This window comes from Dasypus novemcinctus, chromosome 9 (assembly GCF_030445035.2).
Source record: "Dasypus novemcinctus isolate mDasNov1 chromosome 9, mDasNov1.1.hap2, whole genome shotgun sequence".
In the NCBI taxonomy this organism is placed as follows: Eukaryota; Metazoa; Chordata; class Mammalia; order Cingulata; family Dasypodidae; genus Dasypus; species Dasypus novemcinctus.
Window position 1 is genome coordinate 65,837,742 of NC_080681.1, and position 23,863 is coordinate 65,861,604.

The following is a 23,863-nucleotide window of genomic DNA, read 5'->3' on the forward strand; positions in this document are numbered from 1 at the left end:
TATGCTTCAAAGGTATGAATCGCATTTTATTCTGCTTTCAGCTGTCCCCCATTGTGAGCTCTCAGTTAATATTTGCTGAACTGTCAGCAAGTATTCCTCTCTCTATATTAATCATATAATAATTATATTAAATTCCTCTTTATATATTGACTATATAATAATTATAATTGATACTATTTATTGAAAATTTTCTATGTTTCAGGCACCAAAGAGCTTTTCAGCTATTAACTCATTTATTCGTACAATAAATTCTAAGTGTGTATCATTATTTATCTCCATTTTATCAATGAGAAAAATGAGATTAAGAGGGATTAAGGACCTTGTCTAACTTTCATGCTAATGTGCTGGAGGTGCAGTTAGTGTCGGGGTTTAAGATATATTTAGGGGATTTGAATCTCTGGACTGACAATGTGATAGCCAGGTCCTGAGCCTCAACAGACTCCAGCACCTACAATCTGACTCATTGGGCTCACCACACTCAGCTAAGATGCAGTTGAAGAAGGACAACCACCACACCATGGAGCCTAGAGTGATTACAACTGAAAGTGGGAGGATTGCATCCAGCATCCAGGTGGAATCTGAGCCTCCTCTTGACATAGAGGTGCAATGGACACAACCAATCCAATGTCCACATAGAAAAGGTGGCATTGGATTGAGAAAAGTGGACATGATGGCTGATGGGTATGGAGAAAGGCAGGAAGAGATGAGAGGTGGAGGCGTCTTTGGGACATGGAGCTGCCCTGGATGGTGCTTCAGGGGCAATCACCGGACATTGTAAATCCTCACAGGGCCCACTGGATGGAATGGGGGAGAGTGTGGGCCATGGTGTGAACCGTTGACCATGGGGTGCGGGGGTGCCCAAAGATATACTTGCCAAATGCAATGGCTGTATCATGATGATGGGAGGGAGTGTTGCTGAGCGGGGGGAGAGGTGGGGTGGGGGAGGTAGGGTTCAATGGGACCTCATATATATATATTTTTAATGTAATATTATTACAAAGTAAATAAAATAAAATAAAATAAAATAAAATAAAAGAATAAAAAAAAAGAAAATGTAACAACGTAAATATAATTTTAATAATAATAAGATCATGGAATCTAAAAAAAAAAAAAAAAAAGGACCTTGTCTAAGTAAATACAGCCAATTCATATTAGGTTGGTGCAAAAGTAATTGTGGTTTTGCATTGTTGAAATTTGCCATTTGATAATGACATACATTCTTAAATAAATGTGGCTATGTTTTACATCATTTTAATGTGCTTTTCTCACTTTATATTTTTTTGCTAATGACTTGTTACTTGCTGTTGATTTTATATTTATTTTAGACTATGGAAATGATGTTAGATAAAAAACATTCAAGCTATTTTCTTATTTGAGTTCAAAATGGGTCGTAAAGCAGTGGAGACAACTCACAACATCAACAATCCATTTGGCCAGGAACTGCTAATGAATGTACAGTGCAGTGGTGGTTCAAGATGTTTTGCAAAGGAGATGAGCTCCTTAAAGATGAGGATTGTGGTGGCCATCCATAAGAGGTTGACAACGACCAATTGAGAGCAACCATCGAAGCTGATCCTCTTACAACTATACAAGAAATTGCTCAAAAACTCAATGTTGACCATTCTATGGTCATTTGGCATTTGAAGCAAATTGGAAAAGTGAAAAGGCTTGATAAGTGGGTGCCTCATGAGCTGACCAAAAATTTAAAAAAAAAACATTGTTTTGGTGAAGTGTCATCTTCAACGGATCAACAACAAACCATTTTTTTTTTAAAGATTTATTTTTATTTATTTAATTTCTCCTCCCCTCCCCCGGTTGTCTGTTTTCTGTGTCTTTTTGCTGCGTCTTGTTTCTTTGTCGCTTCTGTTGTCGTCAGCAGCACGGGAAGTGTGGGCGGCGCCATTCCTCGGCAGGCTGCTCCCTCCTTCGCGCTGGGCGGCTCTCCTTATGGGTGCACTCCTTGCGCGTGGGGCTCCCCTACGCGGGGGACACCCCTGTGTGGCAGGGCACTCCTTGCGCGCATCAGCACTGCGCATGGGCCAGCTCCACACGGGTCAAGGAGGCCCAGGGCTTGAACCGCGGACCTCCCATGTGGTAGACGGACGCCCTAACCACTGGGCCAAAGTCCGTTTCCCAACAAACCATTTCTTGATTGGTTTGTGATGTGTGATGAAAAGTGAATTTTATATGACAACCGGTAATGAACAGCTCAGTGGTTGGACCAAGAAGAGGATCCAAAGTACTTCCCAAAGCCAAACTTGCACCAAAAAAAGGGTCATGGTCACTGTTTGGTGGTCTGCTGCCAGTCTGATCAACTACAGCTTTCTGAATCCTGGTGAAACCATTACATCTGAGAAGTATGCTCAGCAAATCAATGAGATGCACCAAAAACTGCAATGCCTGCTAGCATTGGTCAACAGAAAGGGCCCAATTCTTCTCGAAGGCAATGCCCGACTGCACTTTGCACAACTGTTTCAAAAGTTGAACGATTTGGGTTACGAAGTTTTGCCTCATCCGCCGGTTACCTGACCTTTCGCCAACCGACTACCATGTCTTCAAGCATCTCAAAAACTTTTAGCAGGGAAAACACTTCCACAACCAGCAGGATGCAGAAAATGCTTTCCAAGAGTTCGTCGAATCCCAAAGCATGGATTTTTATGCTACAGGAATAAACAAACTTATTTCTCATTGGCAAAAATGTGTTGGTTGTAATGGTTCCTATTTGGATTAATAAAGATGTGTTTGAGCCTAGTTATAATGATTTAAAATTCACTGTCCAAAACCGCAATTCCTTTTGCACCAACCTAATAGAATAACTGGGATTCAAACCCAGGCACTTTGGTACGAGAACCTATGCCCTTAATACTGTAATAAACTGCTTTTACTGTGAACTATATATTTAGAGTTTATCTGCTATTGTTGCCGTTAAGCAGATTCATTTTGCTTTTTCTTAGAGGAGACAGTATTGCTTAGTGGAATAAGCAAAAACAGGTTTGAGAATTGGGCAGACACGAATTCTAATCATGACTCAGCCACTGATATTGGGTGTCTTAAGGCAAGTTGCTTACTTATTACTAAGTCTTAGTTTCCTCATCCATGAAATGGGGATAATAGAGGCCAGATATGAGGATTAAAAGAGCTAACAGAGGCAAGATAGTCTTGCAGAGGATTTGGCACCTAGTAGTCATTCAATAAGGTAGTTGTTACGTTACGAATGGAGGCTATTGATGCTGACCGTTCAGTCTGAAGTCAACTGTTGTCTTCATCTAACCAGATATGGCAGCCAGACATGATCTTCTTCCCTTTGGGGCTGGGCTGCCCATTTTCTAAGCCTGGTTTCCTATCCATTCTCATGGCCTTATGCCACCAATATACTGACACTTCCCAAACATTTATCTCTAGCCTAGACCTCACCCCTGAATTCCAAAATCTGATGTCTAACTGCCTCCTTAGTATCTCTTTTTTGGATTTCTGAGAGGCATCTCAAACTCAGCATGAACAAAAACAAACTCCTGATTCCAGCTCCCACCAAACTTGCCCCTCCTGTAGTTCTCTCCATTTCAGCAAAAGGCAATCTCATCCCCAAACCTTGCAGTTGTTCTTGACTCTTCCCTGTCTTTTGTATCCCACATTCAATCCGTCAGCAATCCTGATGATAAATTTCAAAATATCCAGAATTTGACCACTTCTCACCACCTTCCTGACTCTTCCTGTTAAGGTCCCATCATCTCTCCCCTGGATTACTGCAGTAACTTCCTAACTTGCACCTCTTCTACCGTCCATTCTCAATCCAGTAGCCAAAGAGTTCCTTTAAAAATATATGTCAGATCATATCACTCTTCTGCTCAAAACACTCTAGTGCCTTTCCAACTCACTCAGGGTAAAAGATTATATAGTCCTATAAGGTGCTACATGATTTGGCTCTGTTACTCTTCTGACCTCATCTTCTACTCTCTCCCTTTACTCAATCTGCTCTAGGCTCATGGCTTCCTTATTCTTTCTTGGATTTGCTTGGTCTACTCTCATTTTATAGTTCCTGCTACATCCCATGACTGAATGAGTAACTGGTGTGTGGTAGGTGTTCAATAAATATTGTTGAATGAATGGCTTAGATAATCATCTAGTTAAAGACCTAGCTTACCTTGACTTCTGTTATTTGTGTGTCCCGTTAATATTTCTTCTTCTTTGGCCCTACCCTTTGCCTTGGCTTTCCCAGAAGTGACATCCTGCCTCTCCTCCTACACTTGGGAAACTCACTTGACATTACCTATGAGAAGTAACATCAGGAGGAATAATCAGGAGTTCCAAAATAGTCCCATACTCCAGGTGTCACTAATGCCTTCATTCTGTCTCCCACCCTCCAAATGTTTTGTAGAAAAATGAACAGACAGACTCAGGAATTCTATTATCTTTCTAGACACCTGAACACTTCTTCTGCAGTATAAAAAGGACGAGTCAAAGGATACCATTTATCCACAAATTGTCCTGGATGACTGAGTAATAGCTATTGTCATTCTGCCTTGAGAGTGCTCTTCAGGACACACAGAAAATAGTGCTCTTTCAGCCTCCATACCTTTTGTGCTAAAAGAGTGTGCTTGGTCATGGACCATTATTGCTAATATCTTTTTTTCCTGCCCTTTCTACATGAATGATTGTGATAAGCTGTTTTACCTGTGCTTCTGGAGAGAACATTTCCTGTTCGTTATATGCACTAGCTTAGTGGCTGAACTGTAGGTTTAAAAGCAGCTTACCCCTTCAGAGTGTGCTTTGGCATCCTATTTTATGTAGAAACAGCAAGGTTTATCTCGCCTGGAGTCGTGGTTTGAGAGCAAACAAATGCTATCAATCTCCGCTGCCCCTCCTTATTTCAGTTCTCCTAAGGGAAGTGGGGGGAAGGCTTTTAAAGGTGATTAAATACATTAAAAGCAATGACTTGTTATTTACCACATGCTGGGATGTCACAGAGGTCAGACTTAAAATTTTCATCCAAGGTAAAGCACCAGGGAGCCTCCTTCTGATTTCCCGGGTTGCGGCAATAGGAGTGTCCTCCATTCAGCTCTGGGAAACGGAGGGCTGTGAAAGTGTGCATATGGGGATACTGAGAATTCCATGGCTGGCACTGCCGCCCTGATTTGGTCACACTGACAGTTCCCCGGTAGTCCACACCTGTGCTATTATAGCATTTGTGATCTGAAAAACACAAAATAAAAGGCCATGCTGTGAGAAAGAAACAGAGGAGATGCTGAAGCTGCCAGCCAGCAATTTCAGGAGGAGAGGACACACAATTAACCCCTTGGCCAAGGCCTCCCTGCTGGGAAGGGGCACTCAGGACAGAGTCTCCCTACTTACTGGGCTCGGACCCATAGCCTGCCTTACAGTTACATTCCTGGGAGGATTTAAAGCTTATGTTTCAGGAACAAAACCAGCCCATCACAAGTATTTTTAACATTGAATACAGAAAAAAAGAAAAACTGTGGTGGGACTGGGGAGTACTGGGGGAATTTTCTAGTGAATGGTTCAGGAAAGGTTCAAGCCAAATTTTTCCTTCCACTTCCGATCATGGCCTTAGATGTGAATCATATGATAAAGAGTCTAGTTGGTGATTCACAGAAAATGTTTATTAAAGACAGTGCATTATGGGTTTCTAACATGAGTTAGGGCCACCTCTGGACTGAGGGACAAGACAGGCCTGAGAAGCAGGTCCTATTATGTAGTCCTTCTAGTGACCACAGGAGCTTTGACTTGAAAATTTGGCAGACTCTCTTGAGTTGAAATTAATGGAATTTTGGTAGGTTAATGTAAGATGGTAGTAATAATAGCAATAACGATGATGATGATGAATTCTTGAGCATTTACTATGGACCAAACCCATTTCTTAGCATTGTAGATGCATGATCTCATTTAACTAATAGTACTAACTACAAAAGGAGACTGAACAATTACTAGGGAGTCTAATCCTAGGTGAACGGGAAGTGTGTACAGGAACATCTTTCGTTTGGTGGTGATGAGGGGGTATAGAGGCAAGTCCCCATTTTTAAAATTTATTCCCTTCATGGAACTTTCTGAAGATGGGCAATGTGTCTAATTCACCCCTGCATTGTCAGCTCCTTGCATGGTATTCAGCCCATTTCTAATCTGACTACTGAGGTAAAGAATTACTGTTGGTCAAGGTCTAATTTCCACTTCGCTATGGGGTTGCTGGGCACCAGCAAGAGGAGAAGGTCAGGGGCTACCTACTCACTTTTATTTATAGGATCTGCCATGGGAATTCCAATCCGGATACAATTCGCAGCTTCTGGGCTCTCTGGCTGGGGGAGATCTTCACAGTTTGGTAGTTTCAGCCTCATCAGAATCATAGGATTTGATCTTGCAAAAATGTACTCTGTTTGACACAGGACATTTTCTAGGATTTCACATTCATCACGACACAAGTCACGGGGCTTTGGGACAGAAGAGGTTTCATCACAGTATGGGAAGGCATAGTGGCACAGGGAAGGAATGGCAAACTGAGAACACTTATCAGATAAGTGGCTGGAGGTGCCAATCATGGTGAAGGCAGCTGAAAAACAAACACAATTATTAACTCCCAGGGACCAGGGTTTATCTTCTCTGGTTATCTAGTCAACAGATATCAGGTATAAATACACATTGGGAGAAAACTGCTGCTCAAACAGATAAAGTGAAGGAGATTCGTTTTGAATGTCTAAGTAGCTTACTTTCAAAGGCTTGAAAAAAATAATTTTGATTACAAAGTTTAAAAAAAAATCCAAAGGATTAAATTACATATGTACCATTTCCTCATAAAAGGAATTAATTAGATTAAAGTATAATACATTTTTCATTTTTACTACAAAGCAACAGAACTTTGTGTTTCATCTGGTACTTTTTATTAGTTTTGTGAGGTTTCTAAAACATTTGACAGCTGTAGGGCAGAGTTTGCTTAGGTGGTGACCCTGCCTGATCACAGGATTTAGTTCTGTATCTTGCTGGATGAGTTTGGATAACTTGCTTGATTTGTGTGTGGGTTGAATGCTTTCTACTCCATCTTCTGAAAAATGAGACAACTCACTTGGAAGTTCCCAAAGAGCACAGTCTAATTTTCCAGTGTGTATTATAGAATAGTGGTGGTCTCTTTACCTAACCTCTTATTTAATATGGAAGAACACCAGCCTCTTTGAATACCTCCAATGAAGAGGAGCTTATACCTCTCAAGGCAGTCTATGAGGCTGTTGATATCCTTTTTCCAAAATACGCTCCTTAGAACATTAATTCTGTAGGGTATTAATATTAATAGTGTTATGTGGAATTAGGATTCCATTGCCATACAAGTTTGGGACATGCTGGCTAAACAAAGGTAAATGAATTTTTAAAACTGTAATACTTTCTAATAAGCTGATATTCATTGCAAATCTCTAAGAGAGGATTATTTTAAATGGGTTACCACATGGTTATATCAAAGCTTCCATTTATTTGTGTGACTATATTTATGTATGTTAAAAATATTCTTCTATTAGGTTGAAATGCATTCTCAATAGCTTCCCCCCATCAGTCATATTTCTGCTCTCTGGAATCTCACAGAATCTCACTTGCTCTTGAAAACCAAGGGTGATTTCAGGTAGTGGCATCTACATCTTCCTACAGTTGCTTCTCTAGATTAACAGCACCCCTCAGTAATTTCAGATTCCACATAGGATACAATTTTGCTGTTCTATGTGCCTGTTTTTGCCTTTCTTAAGTCATAGGACTGCTTGATTAAATACAGGATGCCTGGTAAAATTTGAATTTCAGATAAACATTTTATAAGTACTTACACTAAAAAAAGTATTTGTTGTTTATCTGAGATTCAAATTTAACTGGGCATCCTTTATCTTTATTTGCTAAATCTGGGAATTCTATTAAAATCTCATGAAGGGGAGCTGGTGTAGCTCAGTGGTTGAGTGCCAACTTCCCACATACAAGGTCCTAGGTTCAATCTCCAGCCCTGGTGCCTCAACAAATGAAACAGAACAAAAACCTCATGAAGGTTGTTTTAATGGTTTTCAAAGTATACATGGCATAGAAACAGGATCACTAAGGCAACAATGAACAGGAGCTAATAGAAGAGACATAAGGCTCCTGTCATCACCAGAACGGGGTGTGCAAAATCGTACAAGGTGGCCTAAATTGCCTAACTCATGCATGCCAGAAGGTGCTTCCCTATTTGATTTCCATAAAAAAGAAAGACACTTGCAATTAAAAAAATAAGAAGGGTAAAATATAGACTGTTAGAGCAGAGCAGGAAGAGACCTCTGATCATCTTGCCTCATTACCCATTTCCAAGATGAAGAAAGAGATATACATGGAGGATAAATGATTTCCCCAAAGTCATAGTAATGGTAACGCTGGGACAAGTGTCCAGAATTCTACACTCTAAACTTAGTCACTTTTAGTCTACATCATGTTGCTTCCAAAAGGTAAGCTCTGTGAGGGTAGAGTCGTACCTGCCTTACTCACCCTGCCTTCCTATCCCCAGTGCCCAGCCGAGTTCTTAGCGTGCCAAAAGCACTCAATCATATTTATTGTTTGAATGAATGTGAGATTTCTCAAAGCCCCCTTTTCCTCTGAGAGCAACCTATCATAAATTATTTTAATGTAAATTCAGACCACAGGATCACATCTCATGCATCTTTGTTTTTTTCCCAACCCACATTCCTAGCCTAATACTCTGTCAAGAGAGGGGCTCAAAGAAACTTTCGGTGAAGAAAATTATTAGTCAAGTGATAAAGTCTATTTCATTGGTGTTACCTACCTGTGATCTGATTTTCTATTTCCCCTTGCATGTGCAAAGACTCCATATAGACAGTACGATTACCGATAAATCTTGCACATGCGATCCCTCTGTATGGTTGACAGAACCCATCTTCTTCATACTCATCTCTAAAAATAAAGCACAGATATTAGTGGATGCTGCACATACACAGTTGGCTCTGATTGTACGATTCCCTACATAGTCACCAGGGGGCGCAGTTGGGCACAGTATCCTAAGGACTGGGCTAAGCAATCACACCCTTGATGAGTTTCATCCATCACCTTGAACATCTGTTGGTCATGTTGGTCAAGTTTCCTACACCCCCAGAAAATTATCCTGAAGCACAAAATCATCCTTAAATATGGGAGAAAACACTTTTATTTTCAAAGCAGGTGGTGGGGTCAGAGATGATGGTAGTTATATAAGAGCAAAGAGGAAATGAGTTGGAAATCTGGGCATGTGTTCTACAGTTCTTTGTTTTTTAAGCAGAGATTATTTCTGCTTCATTTGCTTCAAAGGCGTGGGCGCGTTAGCCACAAGATGCACTCCAACTGGCCTGTCAATTAGGGAGAGCCACAGGGTGAGAAGCTGGGTGCAGAGGAAGGGAACCAGAGGACAGTTAGGTGGCTCCTGGTGCTTGAGATTGATGAAAGAGGGCGAAGGCAAACTGTGGGCTGGAGCGTAAATCACTAAATCCAGTAAATCTAGAGAAAAAGGCAAACTATTGTTTCTCAAACTATTGTTTTCTCAAAAGGCTGCCTGCATGTTGATAGGCTGACCTCTGCTCTGGAGGCTGTTCCTTTGTTATTAACCTGGCTGGAATCAATAACTATTCTATTTGAACAAAATATCATCTTTCCTCTTTAGTTTTGTCTAAGTTAAAGCACCTCAAAGCAAATGTCAAGAGAACAAATTTCTCTTCCTGGGTTTAGCACTCAGGCATCCTAAGGCAAGCTGCCTGACCCCTCTAAGCCTTGGTTTCCTTATCTATTGTAAGAGAGAGATAATAATTGACCCCTCTATCCCATGAGTAAAAGTTGTGAAGATCCCATCAAATAATGTAAAAACTTTTAAAAAATGCTATCCTGAGGTAACATATGCTTATTTTAAAAGTATTTACAATTACCAAAGAGGACACTTTTTTAAAGAACAGTTATTTACTAAGCTCCTACTTGGTAAAATGGACTGTGGTTAGTGGTATGGCCCTGGATTTCTCCACTTGGGGTGAACAGTGGGAGTCTAAAGAGCCCAGTAGAGCACCAAACCAGGTGAAAAAAAAAATCTGATTGTGTTGGTCATTGAAAGACACTAGTTCTCAGCGGCTTTCTACTCCCCATTCACTGAAATAGTCATTTTGAAGGTAGAAATGGGGAAGTATCTTTGGTTTAGTCCAGAAAATAGTTTGTACTGCAAAGCTCTTAAAAACATAAGCTTTAAGTACACGTACAAATGAATATATCATATACCTGACATAAAGACATTGAAATTTTAATGTTGAAAAATCCTGCAAGCACTCCACATGTTTACTTTCATAAATCCTAGAGTAATACTGAAGCCTTTTTGGCTTAAATTTTACTTGGGTTGTAAAATTAACCCAACTTTTATTGGGTAACTAATACCATAAACCTATGGGGAGAAAGAAGGTTCCCGGATGACCTAGCCTTGGACTTGGAAACGTAAGTATAGAGACCAGGATACACCCTCCACTCTACCCCCCCTGCTATTACAGATGATTCTTCTCTATCCCTAGGTATTAGCAGAGCCCTGGATTTTTAAGGTGTCATTATGAGAACACCTCTTTCTTCCCCACATTAAACTCTCAAGACTTCAATTTATATCTCTTGGGAGGATGAAACCCTGGAATTACCCCCAGATATAAATCCCGGGCCTACTGGGAGTTCCCATATTTTATGTGTGAGGCTTAGGTTAAACTTCTTACCACCTTTCCAATTCAAGACTCTAAAAGGACTCCCTGAATACTTTTTGTAAGAATAAAATGAAATGCAATTCCTTGGCCACACATTTCTTATCAAGAGTATAGTTATATTGAATTTTTGACTGTGCACAGAATTCCCACTATTCAGGCTAGCCTCTAGGGGGGCAGATAGTAGAACAATAACAATAACAAAAACAACAACGAACAAAAATTGTGCATAACACCATCCACTGGAGAGCAGTTCTCAGTCCTGGCTGTTTATAAGAATCTCCCCAGGAAGATTTTACAAAGGCCAAAGCCCAGGTCTCACCCCAGGCCTATTAAATCATGCTCTCCAGGGATGTAGCTTGGGCATGCATGCTTTTCTGCTCAGGTGATTTGAATGTACCACCACATATAGAAAATATGTGAGAACCACCACAATAGAAAATTAAATGTGTATTAAGTGTCTGCTGCTCTGCACTGGATACTGTGTAACTGCTTTCCTCAAGGCAACGCCCTAATGAGGTATTTTCATCCTTAATTTACAGAGGGAGAAACTCGTTTGGAGAAATTAAATTCACAAAGCCAATAGTGATTGAAGATTTAAATTTTATAAGCTCGGGGTGCCACATCATATTGTTAGATCTACAACTATGTTTGCCTTTTCAATACTGTTTTTAATTAAATCAGCCTAAACATAACAAGAAACTATAGAATGAGTCGTTATTCTGTGTTAGGCACTGTTAAGTTTCATTGACATATAAAATAGATGTTGTCTTTTAATTCTCACAGCAATCTTATAAAGAAGGTACAAATGAAATTGATCACCTTTTACAGGTGAGAAAACTGAGGGTCATAAAATGTAAAGAACTTGTCCAAAGTTACACAGCAAGTAGAAGAGTTAGATTTGCCTAACACTAGTGCCAGTAACTATACTACATATCTTTCTCCCAAATGGTTTGAACATGGATGTTTTGCATTGCTTACAGGGGCTTTCTACTTTGGTGCCACAATTTAATTCCTTGCCATTTATTCCCTTGGCTTTGGCTGGAGGGAAACAAATGCTCCTCCAGCATTAATACCTTTGTGTTTTTCTCCTGCTCATACTTCTTTCATCACTGATATCCTCCTGCCTCCCTCCATGTTTAGCAAAATTAAAAGCAAGAAGTATTGAGGCAGCAAACGTGCAATGGCACTTGCAATGAATGTGCATGAGGTTGAGTTTTATGGAGAAGAAAAAGTGCATCGTGGAAGGTCAAATGGAATTTGGCCCTTGATGACACTGGCTGGCTCCAACTACCTCACCATGGTGTCAGAACACAGGGGTGCTTTGTGATGGGAACTCATGCTTCTCATAAAGGTCCTTGAGTTACCATGCTGCCAGTCTCTACAACCTTCCAAATTCACTGGCACATGATTGGGAAAAGCAAATAAAGTGGTCTTCTACCCCTGGGCTCTCCCCATTCCTTATGGTATGGCACTTATGCAGAATGCTAAAACAGGACTAAGAGTGATGATGGTGGAACAAGGTGGTAGTGGTCAGTATCCATTCAGGAACCACCATTGACCAAGAAAAGGAAACACTGTTTCGCAGAGACTTTGTCACAGCAATTTCCAACTGAAGGGAATTGACAGTGATGATGAAAGTCAGAATAGCTACAAATTCCTGGGTAAACCTGTCAGGTCAGTGAGTAAAGGACAGATTGTTCTGAAAATGAAAAAAAAAAAAAAAAAGCATTGTAGAGTGTGGAACATGGGAAACCTAGGGTGCAGCTTGTGAAATGGGGGAGAAGGAAAGGAAGAGAAAAGATGGCTTTGGGAGGTGGGGCTGAAAAGATACAGAATACCCCAAACAGATGCCAAAATGGAGTTGCGCCAAGTTTGAATCATGAGAAGCCCACTACTTCTCTCTTTAGTGTTTCCAGAGAGGCCAGGGTTACTGGAGGTTGCCTCAAATTTAAGGGATACAAGAAAGCAAACTCAATCTCCTCTCAGAAACATGATTCAGAAATAAACCCTCAGATTAGTGGAAAAACTGGTGAAATCCAAACACAGTCTATAGATTTATCATTGTACCAATGACAAAATCTTACTTGGGATAATTGGATTATGTTTATGCAAAGTGTTAACATTAGGGGAACCAGGGGGAAGGGGGACATATAGAAACTCTCTGTACCATTTTGCAACTTTCCTTAAACATATATATATGGGGACCTTATTATGTATAGACAGAATGGAAGATGCTATGGTGTGTGTGAGAGTGTCAAGAAGGCCCTCGGATTACCTCATTCCTCTTTTTTTTTTTTTTAAGCCCTCTAAATTGGAAAGGAAGATATTTTATTTTTAACTTTTTAAAGGAAGTACTGGGGATTGAACCCAGGACTTTGTACATGCAAAGCAAGTGCTCTGCCCCTGAGCTATACCCACTTCCCTACCTCATTTAATATTTCTAATTTTTAAAAAAGATTTATTTTATTTCTTTCTTTCTCCCTACCTCCTCGTTGTTTACATATGTTGTTCTGCTTGTTGTATGCTGGTTTTCTTTTCAGGAGGCACTGGGAACTGAACCTGGGACCTCTGATGTGGGAGGAAGGCACCTAATCACCTGAGCCACCTGCAGTCCCTGCTTTGTTGTCTCTCTCATTATGTTTTCCTTGTATCTCTTGTTGCATCATCTTGTTGCATCAGCTTGCTGTCTTGCTCGTGCTTGTCTACTTTAGCAGGCACTAGGCATGGAATCTGGGACCTCCCATGTGATAGATAGGTGGGAGCTCAATTGTTTGAGCCAAATCTGCTTCCCCTCATTTAATCTTTATAACAACCTGGCCTATCCCTGGGTGGCTAAATTTCCTCCATTAACAATTCACTTATTTGTTCAAATGCTTCTGGGAGAGACGACGGCCTATTGGTCAGGAAGACCTTGTAGATTGATTTTTATTAGTTGCTATGGGCACTTTCATCTTTATTTAAAGTTGTGTAGCAAGGAAGGCTTCGGCAATTGATGAGAGGTTTGTGTGTGGAAGACAAACATGCAGTTCTAAAAATAATCTTCCCTGACTTTACATTTATGTCAGGACCAGTCTAGTGCCAGGTAAGATATCAGAAAAGGTAACTCAGATGTGGGAAGAAAGATGGGGCAGTCATTAACAGAGGGATCTCCCTTGTCTGAATCATTATTTGCTCTGTCTCAAGAGTGACTTTTCCAAAATGCAGGGTGGACTGAGTCATTTCTTGCCTAATATCCAGGGTAGTTTCCTCTCACTTCAATCTCTTGCTCACAGCATATAAGGACTTTCATATTCTAGTTCCTGCCAATCTTCTAGCTTTGTTATATGCCAGTCAAGCCAATGGAACGTGATGATTTTAGCCACGAGAATAATTTTTCTAGCCTCAAAACAGGAATGTATTTTGATGCTTCCAAAGCTTGGCCCTTGCTCTTCCCAAGGAATGCAAAGTCTTCTACCCTCTTTTTTCATGAATGTTCCTGACACCCCCTAGAAAACTTAATCACTGACTACCACCAGCCCAGCACTTTGATCACAGCACTCCCACATATTTATGACTTCATATTGTCTTTATCTGTTTAGTGCCCATCTCGCCACTACTCTAAAGCAAGGTCTATGTCTTTTTCAGCTTCATAGCTCTAGGGCCTAGCACAGTGCACAACTCCTAAGCATCTGCTGAACGAGGGAGAGGGTGCTGCTGAAAGCTGTCCCCTTCCCGATCTTCAGCGGTAGACAAGGAGGCCCACTGCCCAACTGAGAATCTTAACTGTAATAGATGTGGAGATTGTCCCAGGTTAGCCCAGGGCATGGACCCTAGAGCATACCAGAAACATTCTCCCAACTGGAAACCACTTCCTGTCCTCATTAGAATTTACTGGGGAGCATGAGCCGTCTTAATAGATAAAGTCAGTTGAACTGATTCCTGTTGATGAGTTAGGCCCTAAAAGTTCCCCTTTTGGTTAACAAGCCCACCTAAAATGCATGCTCTCCTTGGTGGGAAGAGAATGGCTACAGAAGCACTTTGCTAATAGTAAAATGCCATTCATAATAAAGAATTGAAAATAGGCACTCAAACAAATAACTTGTACACAGATGTTCATAGCAGCACTATTTACAATAGCTACAAGATGGAAACAACCCCAAAGTCCACCAATAGATTAATGGATAAGGAAGTTGTTGTAAAGCCATACAATAGAACATTATTCATCCATAAAAAGGAATGAAGTTTTGATACACGCTACAACATGGATGAACCTCGAGAACATTACAGTAAGAGAAAGAAGCCAGACACAAAAGGTCACATAATGTATCATTCCATTTAAATGAACTACACAGAAAAGCTAAATCCATAGAGACAGAGAGCAGATTGGTGGTTGCCAGGGGCTGCAGGTAGGGGAGAATGTGAAGTAACTACTTAATGGGTATGGGAGATTTTTCTTCTGGGGTGATGAAAATGTTTTGGAATTACACAGAGATGGTGGTTGTATAACATAGTGAATATGCTAAACGTTTCCGAATTGCTCATTTCAAAATGGTTAATTTCATGGTGTATGAACTTCACCTCAATTTTTTTTAAAAAGGAAAAAATAAAAACCCATTCAAATGCAACGGATAAGGTAGAGGGAACTTGGGAGATGGCCAATGTTTGTAATGCCAAGCACCAGAGCTGGGGAGATAATTTGGAGGTATGCTTGTGGGTCTCTTTCAAGCAGACTAATCTGGTATAAGCATTGGCAGTTTACACAGTGTCAGCAGGTTCTTTTGTTCTGATTCTCACAGCTCTTCAACTGGAATGCCAGGGGGAGAGTGGACGTGAAAGTGCACAACATGGCAGCCTCATGCCAGTAGATTGCAATGAATGAAATAATCCAGCACTAGTGAATTTACCTCCTCAGCCACTCTTACACAGCCCAGTTTGGAGCCATGGAGATGAAATCACATCAAGATGCCTGCCCCCCAAGTCCTGAATCTTGACCTGAAGGAAAGCCCAAAGAGATGCAATATCCCACATGTGCTGCCATAAGCAATTTAGCCAAGTATGAGTTATTTTCTCTCATGTAATTTTTTCGTTACCCAAGTGAAAATAACTGACCAGTGCCTTCTCAAAAGGCCATGATGATCATATATGGATAAAAAGCATCCCATTTTAAATTTGTAAATAAATCATGCCACATATTAGCCAGTCTGGTTAATAGCACGGCCAGGGCAGGTTCGTGGGTATATTGTTTCCTTACGCAGATTCTAGTAACCTCAGGGATGGTTGTGAAGCCTCCTTCCTCAGAGTCAGGGTTCTCTGTGGAAGATACAATCAGATCTCTTAAAGATGAAAAATCACCTCTGTGTTTTAATTTTAAAAAGGAGGGAAGGTGCATGATAAAATTAAGAATCCAAGTTAAGAAGGCAGATTTATTCCAATGTGGGTAAAAGATCAGAGACACAGCACGTATCCAAAAGTCTCTCCTTCCTTGTCCCCAAAAGGCAACTAGCCTTGAAGCATCCTCAGTTTAATTGCCAACCAGGAGAAGGGGAATCATTTAAGTCTTATCAGCTTTGATTGCCCAAGGGAATCAGGACAGGTATAGGCAGAGGCCTAGAAAGCACCCACTGCAGTAAAGGAGAGAAGGGAAATGTTCTGAAACGGGGAGCTATCAGGAGTACCCAAAAGCAGACTGCCTCAGGCCGGCTGCGGTTAGGAGATTATAGGTTAAATATGTGATCCCAAAGTTATCTCACAAATTGTTTCCTAAAGACCAGTCTGAAAGTGGGCATCAAAGAGAATAAGGTGTTAAAACACTTGACCTTTAAGGTCAACTTTCAAAGTGAGTCAATCAAGGCGTGTTAACCCAGAGGGCGATGACAAAAGGGAAGACTTAAGTCTATAAGGGTGAGAATTCTGCTAAGCCTAATTTTCCTTCTCTTATTGGAATGCCTTTGGAAACATGACCTATTTTTGAGGTGGCTGCACCAAATGCCATGTGCTGTTTCTCACCTGGACACTGATGATTAACGTTTACTTCATAACATTTCTTTCATTAGAAAAAGAATCCATTGCTCTTTCTCTCACTACTTTTTTGCTTTAAAAAAATTAAATTAAATTTTGAAAGCTTTTTTCCTGCTTGGCCAAGAACCATTAAAACAAACAGATGAATAATGTTCTGTCATAGTTTCCAGAGTAGTGCATAATAGTTACTTGTGTCCAACTTAGAAATAGGAAGGTACTGGCTTCGCTTCACAGTGATGTTTGGAAACAGAAGGGTTGCATTTCACTTTGGAAAAGGAGCAGAATTACCCGGGCTTGTATCTCACAAATGTAATTTGAGGGAAAATGATGCATGTAATATATTTTATTCCTGTTTAAACGTACATTTGGGATGACAGGACTGCACTAGCACAGCATTTGTGAGAATACGGAAGAATGCTAATAAAAAGAATGTGATTTTTGCTCTCTTCAATTCACCGAGGTTTTTGTGTGGCCTTGCACCTTCTAAGAACGCCTTGGGTGTTCTCACTTTCCCTCCTGTGAAGGTCCTACACTGCCACTAAGGTTAGGCTGAAGCTGGGAATGCAAAGGTGAGACTCGGAGGGCCCAGTTCAGAGACCCCGAGTTCTCTTTAGCAACCTTTGGGTGACCTTTGGCAGTTCTCCAATTATCAGGTATTCAAACTACCCCCTAAATTTATCTATTGAGAATAATGGGACTTTAGAATAATATGAAATTCACACATGCCAAACTGGTCAGATCTTCTACCACAAATGCTACCAAGATTGCTTTGATTTTTCTTTTTCTTTTTATGTCTTTGGCTCATGACTTGAAAAAAGAGGTTTGTGGAAAGAAGGGTAAATGGAATTTAGGAACTTCTAAGGAGGGTTTTAATTTCATCTTACTACTCAGAAGTGGGGTGAAATCTGATCCCCAATACTTGCTTTTCTGTTTCATCTCAGTTTTGTTTCTCATTCCTTCTACTGATGGCAGTTATGAAAGACTACTCTAGCCTCTACAGAAAGCAGTGTAAATTCAATGCATCCCCAAACTCTCAACCACAAATAAGGCAATATAGAGGTGCCTATGTCAAAAAGAAAATCTTACACATTTACAGAACTGTAGTAGAAGTAGAAATTCACATCAAAATAAAGATAAATTTGGGGTGCACCAAATCCAAATATTTTAAGTACACAATCTATGTTTGTTAGACATGGGGTCTCTGGGATAGAGTTGTAAACTCCAACAGGTTCTTTTTAGGAGAAATGAGGGAAAGGGGTGGCATGTGGGGGGTGCGGGTGTTTAACTTGAGAGGTAAAGCAGGTGTTATATCCTCAGCATTCAGACCCAAATGATATGATCTCTGTTCTCCAGGACTTTACCATCTAGTGGAGGAGAAATATAAGTGTGGTAAATACAATTCCTGTCCCTTCAACCTTCCTTCCATTCCCTTCCCCTTTTCATTCTTCCTTCCTTTCAAACAACAAGTTTGGTGAAGCCCAGTGCTGAGAATAAGAAGGGACCCTCTAACTGAGGCTAGGATGGCTTCTGGAGTAGGTGATAGATTAAAAGATGAATAATCCGACAGTTGATAGATTAAATAGTATGCTAGCCAGAGTACATGGGGTCAGAGGCAGCAGGAGACTCACCTGGGGGTGGCTGGGTGGACAGGGCAGGCCTAAGAATAGGCCCTAATCTGGGGTATCTGGAGGTTTAAAGGTTTAAAGAAACTCAGGATTCAATTACCATATCTGTGGATTCAAATTTGCTCTCATACTTCCCTGAAGACTTTTTAACATAGTCTTATAATTGGTACCTCAAAATTATAATAATGAAAAGAAAATCAAAAGAGGGTCATGGATTTTATAATGAAGACAAGAAAGCACTAGGAAGCAATGAGATTAGAAACACTGTGGCAACTGACGAGCTTGGAAGCCTGGGGTCTGAGACTGGAGATTAGGACTCAAAATGGCAGGTTCAACTTGAAAGAACAGGCCATAACCTTCCACGAGGGCCCCGAGATGCACAACTTGCCAGAGTCCAGAATATCCAGCTACTCCAGTGGCAAGAGGTGAGCCCATGTCAGAGGCAGCAGAAAACAGTACGGGCGACACTAAAGTCGTGGGCCCACAGGGGGTGGTGGTGTGGAGGGGACCGTGCACACAGCAGGCACCACATCTCTACCTCTCTCCTCCACCCATTTACCACCTGCTGGAGTCATTCGGTTGGAATGGGGTTTTCCAGCCCTCTATAGAGAGGTTCAGAAAACCTCTCTATAGAGCAAAGAACCAAGACTGAGTGAGTAAGTGACTTGACCAAGTCTGCCAATTATTTAGATGGGCAGAGTGCAGGATACTGGAAAGGCTAGGGCTTTGGAGACCCATGAAACTGGGTTAATCCTGAACCTGCTGCTCTGTAGCTGTGCTTGTCCTTGGGCTAGACTTCATCTGTCCTGCAGCAGTCTCCTCACCTGTAAAGCTGGAGTAATAGTAAAGGAGATAGTGCGTACGAAGTATCCTGCTCATGGTAGGTGCTAATGAAGTATCTCTCCTTTCTGCCTTATTTATTCTATCAAGATATACTGATTTGCCCACTTTGCAGTAGGCACTAGACTAGGCCTGGGGAGACAGCAGTGAACAAAACAGACAAAATCCCCACCCTGCCTAGATTTCCAGCTGGAAGTTCTCCTCCCTCCACCCCCCAACCCGCCCTTATAATTTGTATCTTGTAGTTCTCTCTCATTATACCAAGGATTACTCATGCCCTAAATTATGCATGTGTGTGAACTCTGTGGACATGTTGGGGACAGAAATAAGTATGGCTTATGAAGTCAGAAGGAGTCAATAGAAACATCAGAACTTAGGGGTTAACCTCTAAGAAAAGAAATTTGGATTCAACTACTACACATCTGTCCCTGCTGATCCATCTGTATACTCTGCCTCTCCTCTGGTCATTGTATATGGGCCCTCTGTGCTCTATTCTAAGGCCAGGCCATGAGTACTGGATCCCACCCCTCTTACCTATTCATAGGCATTGCTCTGGCAATTGTCCCATCTCTCTAGGGCATCATCATTTTTTTTTTTTTTTCTATCTTTACTGGCTCATTCCCCTCAATACACCAGGTGTGCTATAATATCTCCCAACTTAAAACAAATTCCTCCAGGCCATGTCCCTGTTAGACTATCTCTGCATTCTTCTGCTCCTTTTTAACACAATTCCTCTCAAAGAAGATGTCTCAACCTGCTTCCTCCAGTTCTCCCATTTGCCCTTGGACCTACTCCAATCAGGTCTTTGCCTTGCTGTTCCACCAAAAGAACTCTTGTCAAGGTTAATGATCTTGATAATACTAAATCCAATAGTGAATTTCTAGTCCTTATCTTTATTGATCTATTAGGAACATTTGACAACAACTGATCACTACTTCTTGGAATGCTTTCTTCACTTGGCCTCCACAGACACCCTTGTCATTTCTCTAGGTTTCCCCCTTACTTTTTCTGTGCCTTCTTCACCGTCTTTCCTAGTTTAAGATTCCAGTCACCGAGAGTCCCAGGGCTCAGGCATCAGGCCTCAGGACTCTTCTCTCCATACTTACTCCCTAAATGAATCTCCAGGCTCCTGGCTTTAAAACACCACCTCCATATGGATGACTCCCAAGCCCTTCTCTGAACTTCAGTCTCCAGATCTCTACTTGCGTATTAGAAGGATCTTACACTCAGTATGTCTAAAAAATTGAACTATTTCCCTCTAAAACCATTCTTGTGTTGTTTCCCTTCTTAGTAAACAACTCCATCCTTCCAAATGCTCACAAACGAAATGTTGTCCATATCCAAACCATCAGCCCATGCTATTGACTCTTCCTTCAAAATCAATCCCGAATCTACCTTTACTGCTACCTGTGATTCAAGCCAGCATTATCTCTGAATGGACTTCTCTAATAACCTGAAAACCAGTTTTCCCACTCTCAGTCTTGGCCAGGCTATTCTCAAAACAGCAGCCAGAGGGATCCTTCTAAGGTTTAAATCATCAGAAATCATGTCCTTCCTCAATTCAACCTCCCCCAATGGCTTCACTTCTCATGCTAAATAAAAACTGGAGTCCTTACAATGCCCTTATATGGTCTTCCTCATTCCTCTCTCTCCCCTCTCTGACCTCATGCTCTTCCACTTTCCCCTTCACCAATTCTTATCCAATCATACTGGCCTCCTTGCTGTTTCTAGAATAAATCAAATACGCTCCTTTGCCAGAGTCTTGGAACATATTATTCTCTATGCCTGCGACACTCTTCACTTAGATTGCTACATGGCTTAGTCCCCACTTCCTCCAGGTTTCTCAAATGCCACCTGATTAGAAAGGCTGTGCCTGACCACCCTATGTAAACTAGGTTCCCTTTCACTCCCTTTTCCCTTTACCGATATCTTACCATAGCACTTAGTACCATCTGAATACTGTATTGAAACACTCATTTACTGCTTCTAGACAAACTTCATGGAGACAAGAACTTTGTTTTGGTCATGCTGTGACCCCAATGTCTACAATAGTGCCTGGCATAGAGCTGGCACTTAATAAATATTTAATCAACTTTAGTGTTAAGAAGTTTAATGAGTGAACTAATGAACTTTTAATTTTAACTTCTATGGTAACAAAGAGGGAATCTGAGGTCGTCTAGCAACCTGAAATTAATTTTCAATTTCTTTACTTCCCTATTGCAGCCATCCAACCTCCACATGCATTTAGTTCATTATGCTCAGGGAAATCAACAAGACATAAAGACAAATATTGTATGTCCTTATGTCTTGCTGATTTCCCTGAGCATAAGGTTTTCTTTCTTTTATGTTGTAGCATCTACCAGAACTTCATTCTTTCTTATGGCTGAAAAATATTTTGTTTTCCATTCATTTGTTGCTATACACTTGGGTTGTTTCCATCTTTTGGCTATTATGAATAATGTTGCTATAAGCATTAGTATACAAGTATCTGAGACCCTGTTTTTACTTTCTTTGGGTATATATCTAGAAGTAGAATTGCCAGTGTATTAGTCAGTCAAAGGGGTGCTGATGCAAAATACCAGAAATCTGTTGGCTTTTTTTTTTTTTAAGATTTATTATTTCTCCCCCATCCCTCCATTGTCTGCTCTCTGTGTCCATTCGTTGTGTGTTCTTTTGTGTCTGCTTGTATTCTCATTAGGTAGCTCAGGGACCGGTCCTGGGACCTTCCAAAGTGGGAGAGCAGCAGTCATTCTCATGTGCTGCCTCAGCTCCCTGGTCTGCTGCATCTCTTATTGTCTCTTCTCTATGTCTCTTTTTGTTCTGTCTTCTTGCTATGCCAGCTCTCCATGTGGGCCAGCACTCCTGCATGGGCCAGCACTCCGCATGGGCCAGCCTGCCTTCACTAGGAGGCCCTGGGTATTGAACCCTCGCCCTCTTATATGGTAGACAGGAGCCCAACTGCTTGAGCCACATCTGCTTCCCATCTTGGCTTTTATAAAGGGTATTTATTTGGAGTAGAAGCTTATAGTCACAAAGCCATAAAGCATAAGTTACTTCTTTCACCAAAGTCTGTTGCCGTGTGTTAGAGCAAGATGGCTGCCGATGTCTGCAAGGGTTCAGTCTCCCTCTTCCTCTTTAGGTTCCATGGTCCCAGCTTTTTCCAATATCAACTGTAGCCTGGGATAAGTCTCATCCATCTCCTGGGGCTCTTCCCTCTGCGGTCAGCTTCTTTGGTCTCTCCATAAGGTCAGCTGTAGACTGTCAGGATCTCTCTTCCTGGGGCCTCTGCTGTGTCTATGGAGCCACCTCTATTCCTCTGTGTTCTTCTCCTGTGTGTTTACTTCCTGGGGCTCCAGCATCAAAAAACTCCAACTGACTCCTCTGTCCTGTTGTTTTCTCTGTAAGAAGTCCTCCTGATGTGGCCCAATCAAAGCCCTAATCATAATTTAATGAAATAAAGGTGAAACCTCTGAAGATAATACAATCTAATATGCCCAGAGGAACAGACCTGTTTATAAACATAATCCAATATCTTTTTTTGCAATTCATAAACAATACCAAACTGCTACAGCTGGTCATATGGTAATTCTATATTTAAGTTTTTGAGAACTGCTATATTTCTTTCCACAGTGGCTGCACCATTTACATTCCTACCGATAAAGAACTAAACTTCCAATTTAAGAGCAGCAACATTTTAACTTGAAAACAAAATTACTGAATTTGACTCCCCAGTCTCTTTGTTCAGGTCCCTCTGATCCTTCAACTGATTTTACCACAACACTCGCGTAACTGAGAGCCCTGCCTCCAACTTTCTGCTCTCCCAATCTGTCCTCCATAAGGCAATCAAAGAGCCAACTAAAAGGGGAATCTGTGTCATCTCCGAGGCTGATGCTTTCCACAAACCACACTGCCACTCTCAGGTAGCCAATAATTTTTTTTTAAGATTTATTTATATACTCTTCCCCACCCCACCCCCATTGTCTGCTCTCTGTGTCCATTCACTGTGTGTTCTTTGGTGTCTGCTTGTCTTCTCTTTAGGTGGCACTGGGAACTGATTCTAGGACCTTCTTGAGTGGGAGAGAGGCATTCTATTTCTTGTGCCGCCTCATCTCCCTGGTCTGCTGTGTCTCTTATTGTCTCTCCTCTGTGTCTCTTTTGGTTGCATCATCTTGCTGTTCTAGATCTCTGCTCAGGCCAGCTTGCTGCATGGGCCAGCACTCCTGTGCAGGCCAGTTCGCTGTGTGGGCCAGCTTGCCTTCACCAGGAGGTTCTGGAATTTGAACCTTGGGCCTCCCATATCATAGGCTGGAAACCAGTCGCTTGAGCCACATCTGCTTCCCGCCAATAAGTATTTGTTACCTGTGTGCATGCATAAAATTAGAAGTCCACAGCCTCCTGGGTTAATTTAGTTCTCAAGTTAAATTCCTCCTCTTCATTTCTTCCACCTACCATTACAAGTTATCAAGATTTTACTTTTGAAACTTTGTGTTCAGCAATATTCTAGGCCATGTGGTAGATAACAAAAGAAACAACCTTTGGTACTTAGCTTTCAATATCATTTGAAATCACACACATATATATTTATGGAAACATGATACTGGTCAAAATGAGAAGCAAACAAAAAATGGAATTTCTATATATCTACTATGTCCCAGGAACCCCTCAAGATTAGTATCATCCTCATTT

The 23,863-nt window shown here is 41.2% G+C and overlaps 1 protein-coding gene across 2 annotated transcripts in view; it reads right to left on the bottom strand.

The window, feature by feature from the left end:
* ROR1 (receptor tyrosine kinase like orphan receptor 1) overlaps positions 1-23,863 on the bottom strand; it is a 429,702-nt gene that overhangs the window by 43,933 nt on the left and 361,906 nt on the right. For both annotated transcript variants that reach the window (XM_023586139.3, XM_071217416.1), the window contains exons 5-7: positions 8,789-8,916; positions 6,242-6,559; positions 4,945-5,190 (exon numbers count right to left, since the gene is read on the bottom strand). In XM_023586139.3, the coding sequence (XP_023441907.1) occupies positions 4,945-5,190; positions 6,242-6,559; positions 8,789-8,916 (692 nt within the window). The remainder of the gene's footprint in view (positions 1-4,944; positions 5,191-6,241; positions 6,560-8,788; positions 8,917-23,863) is intronic.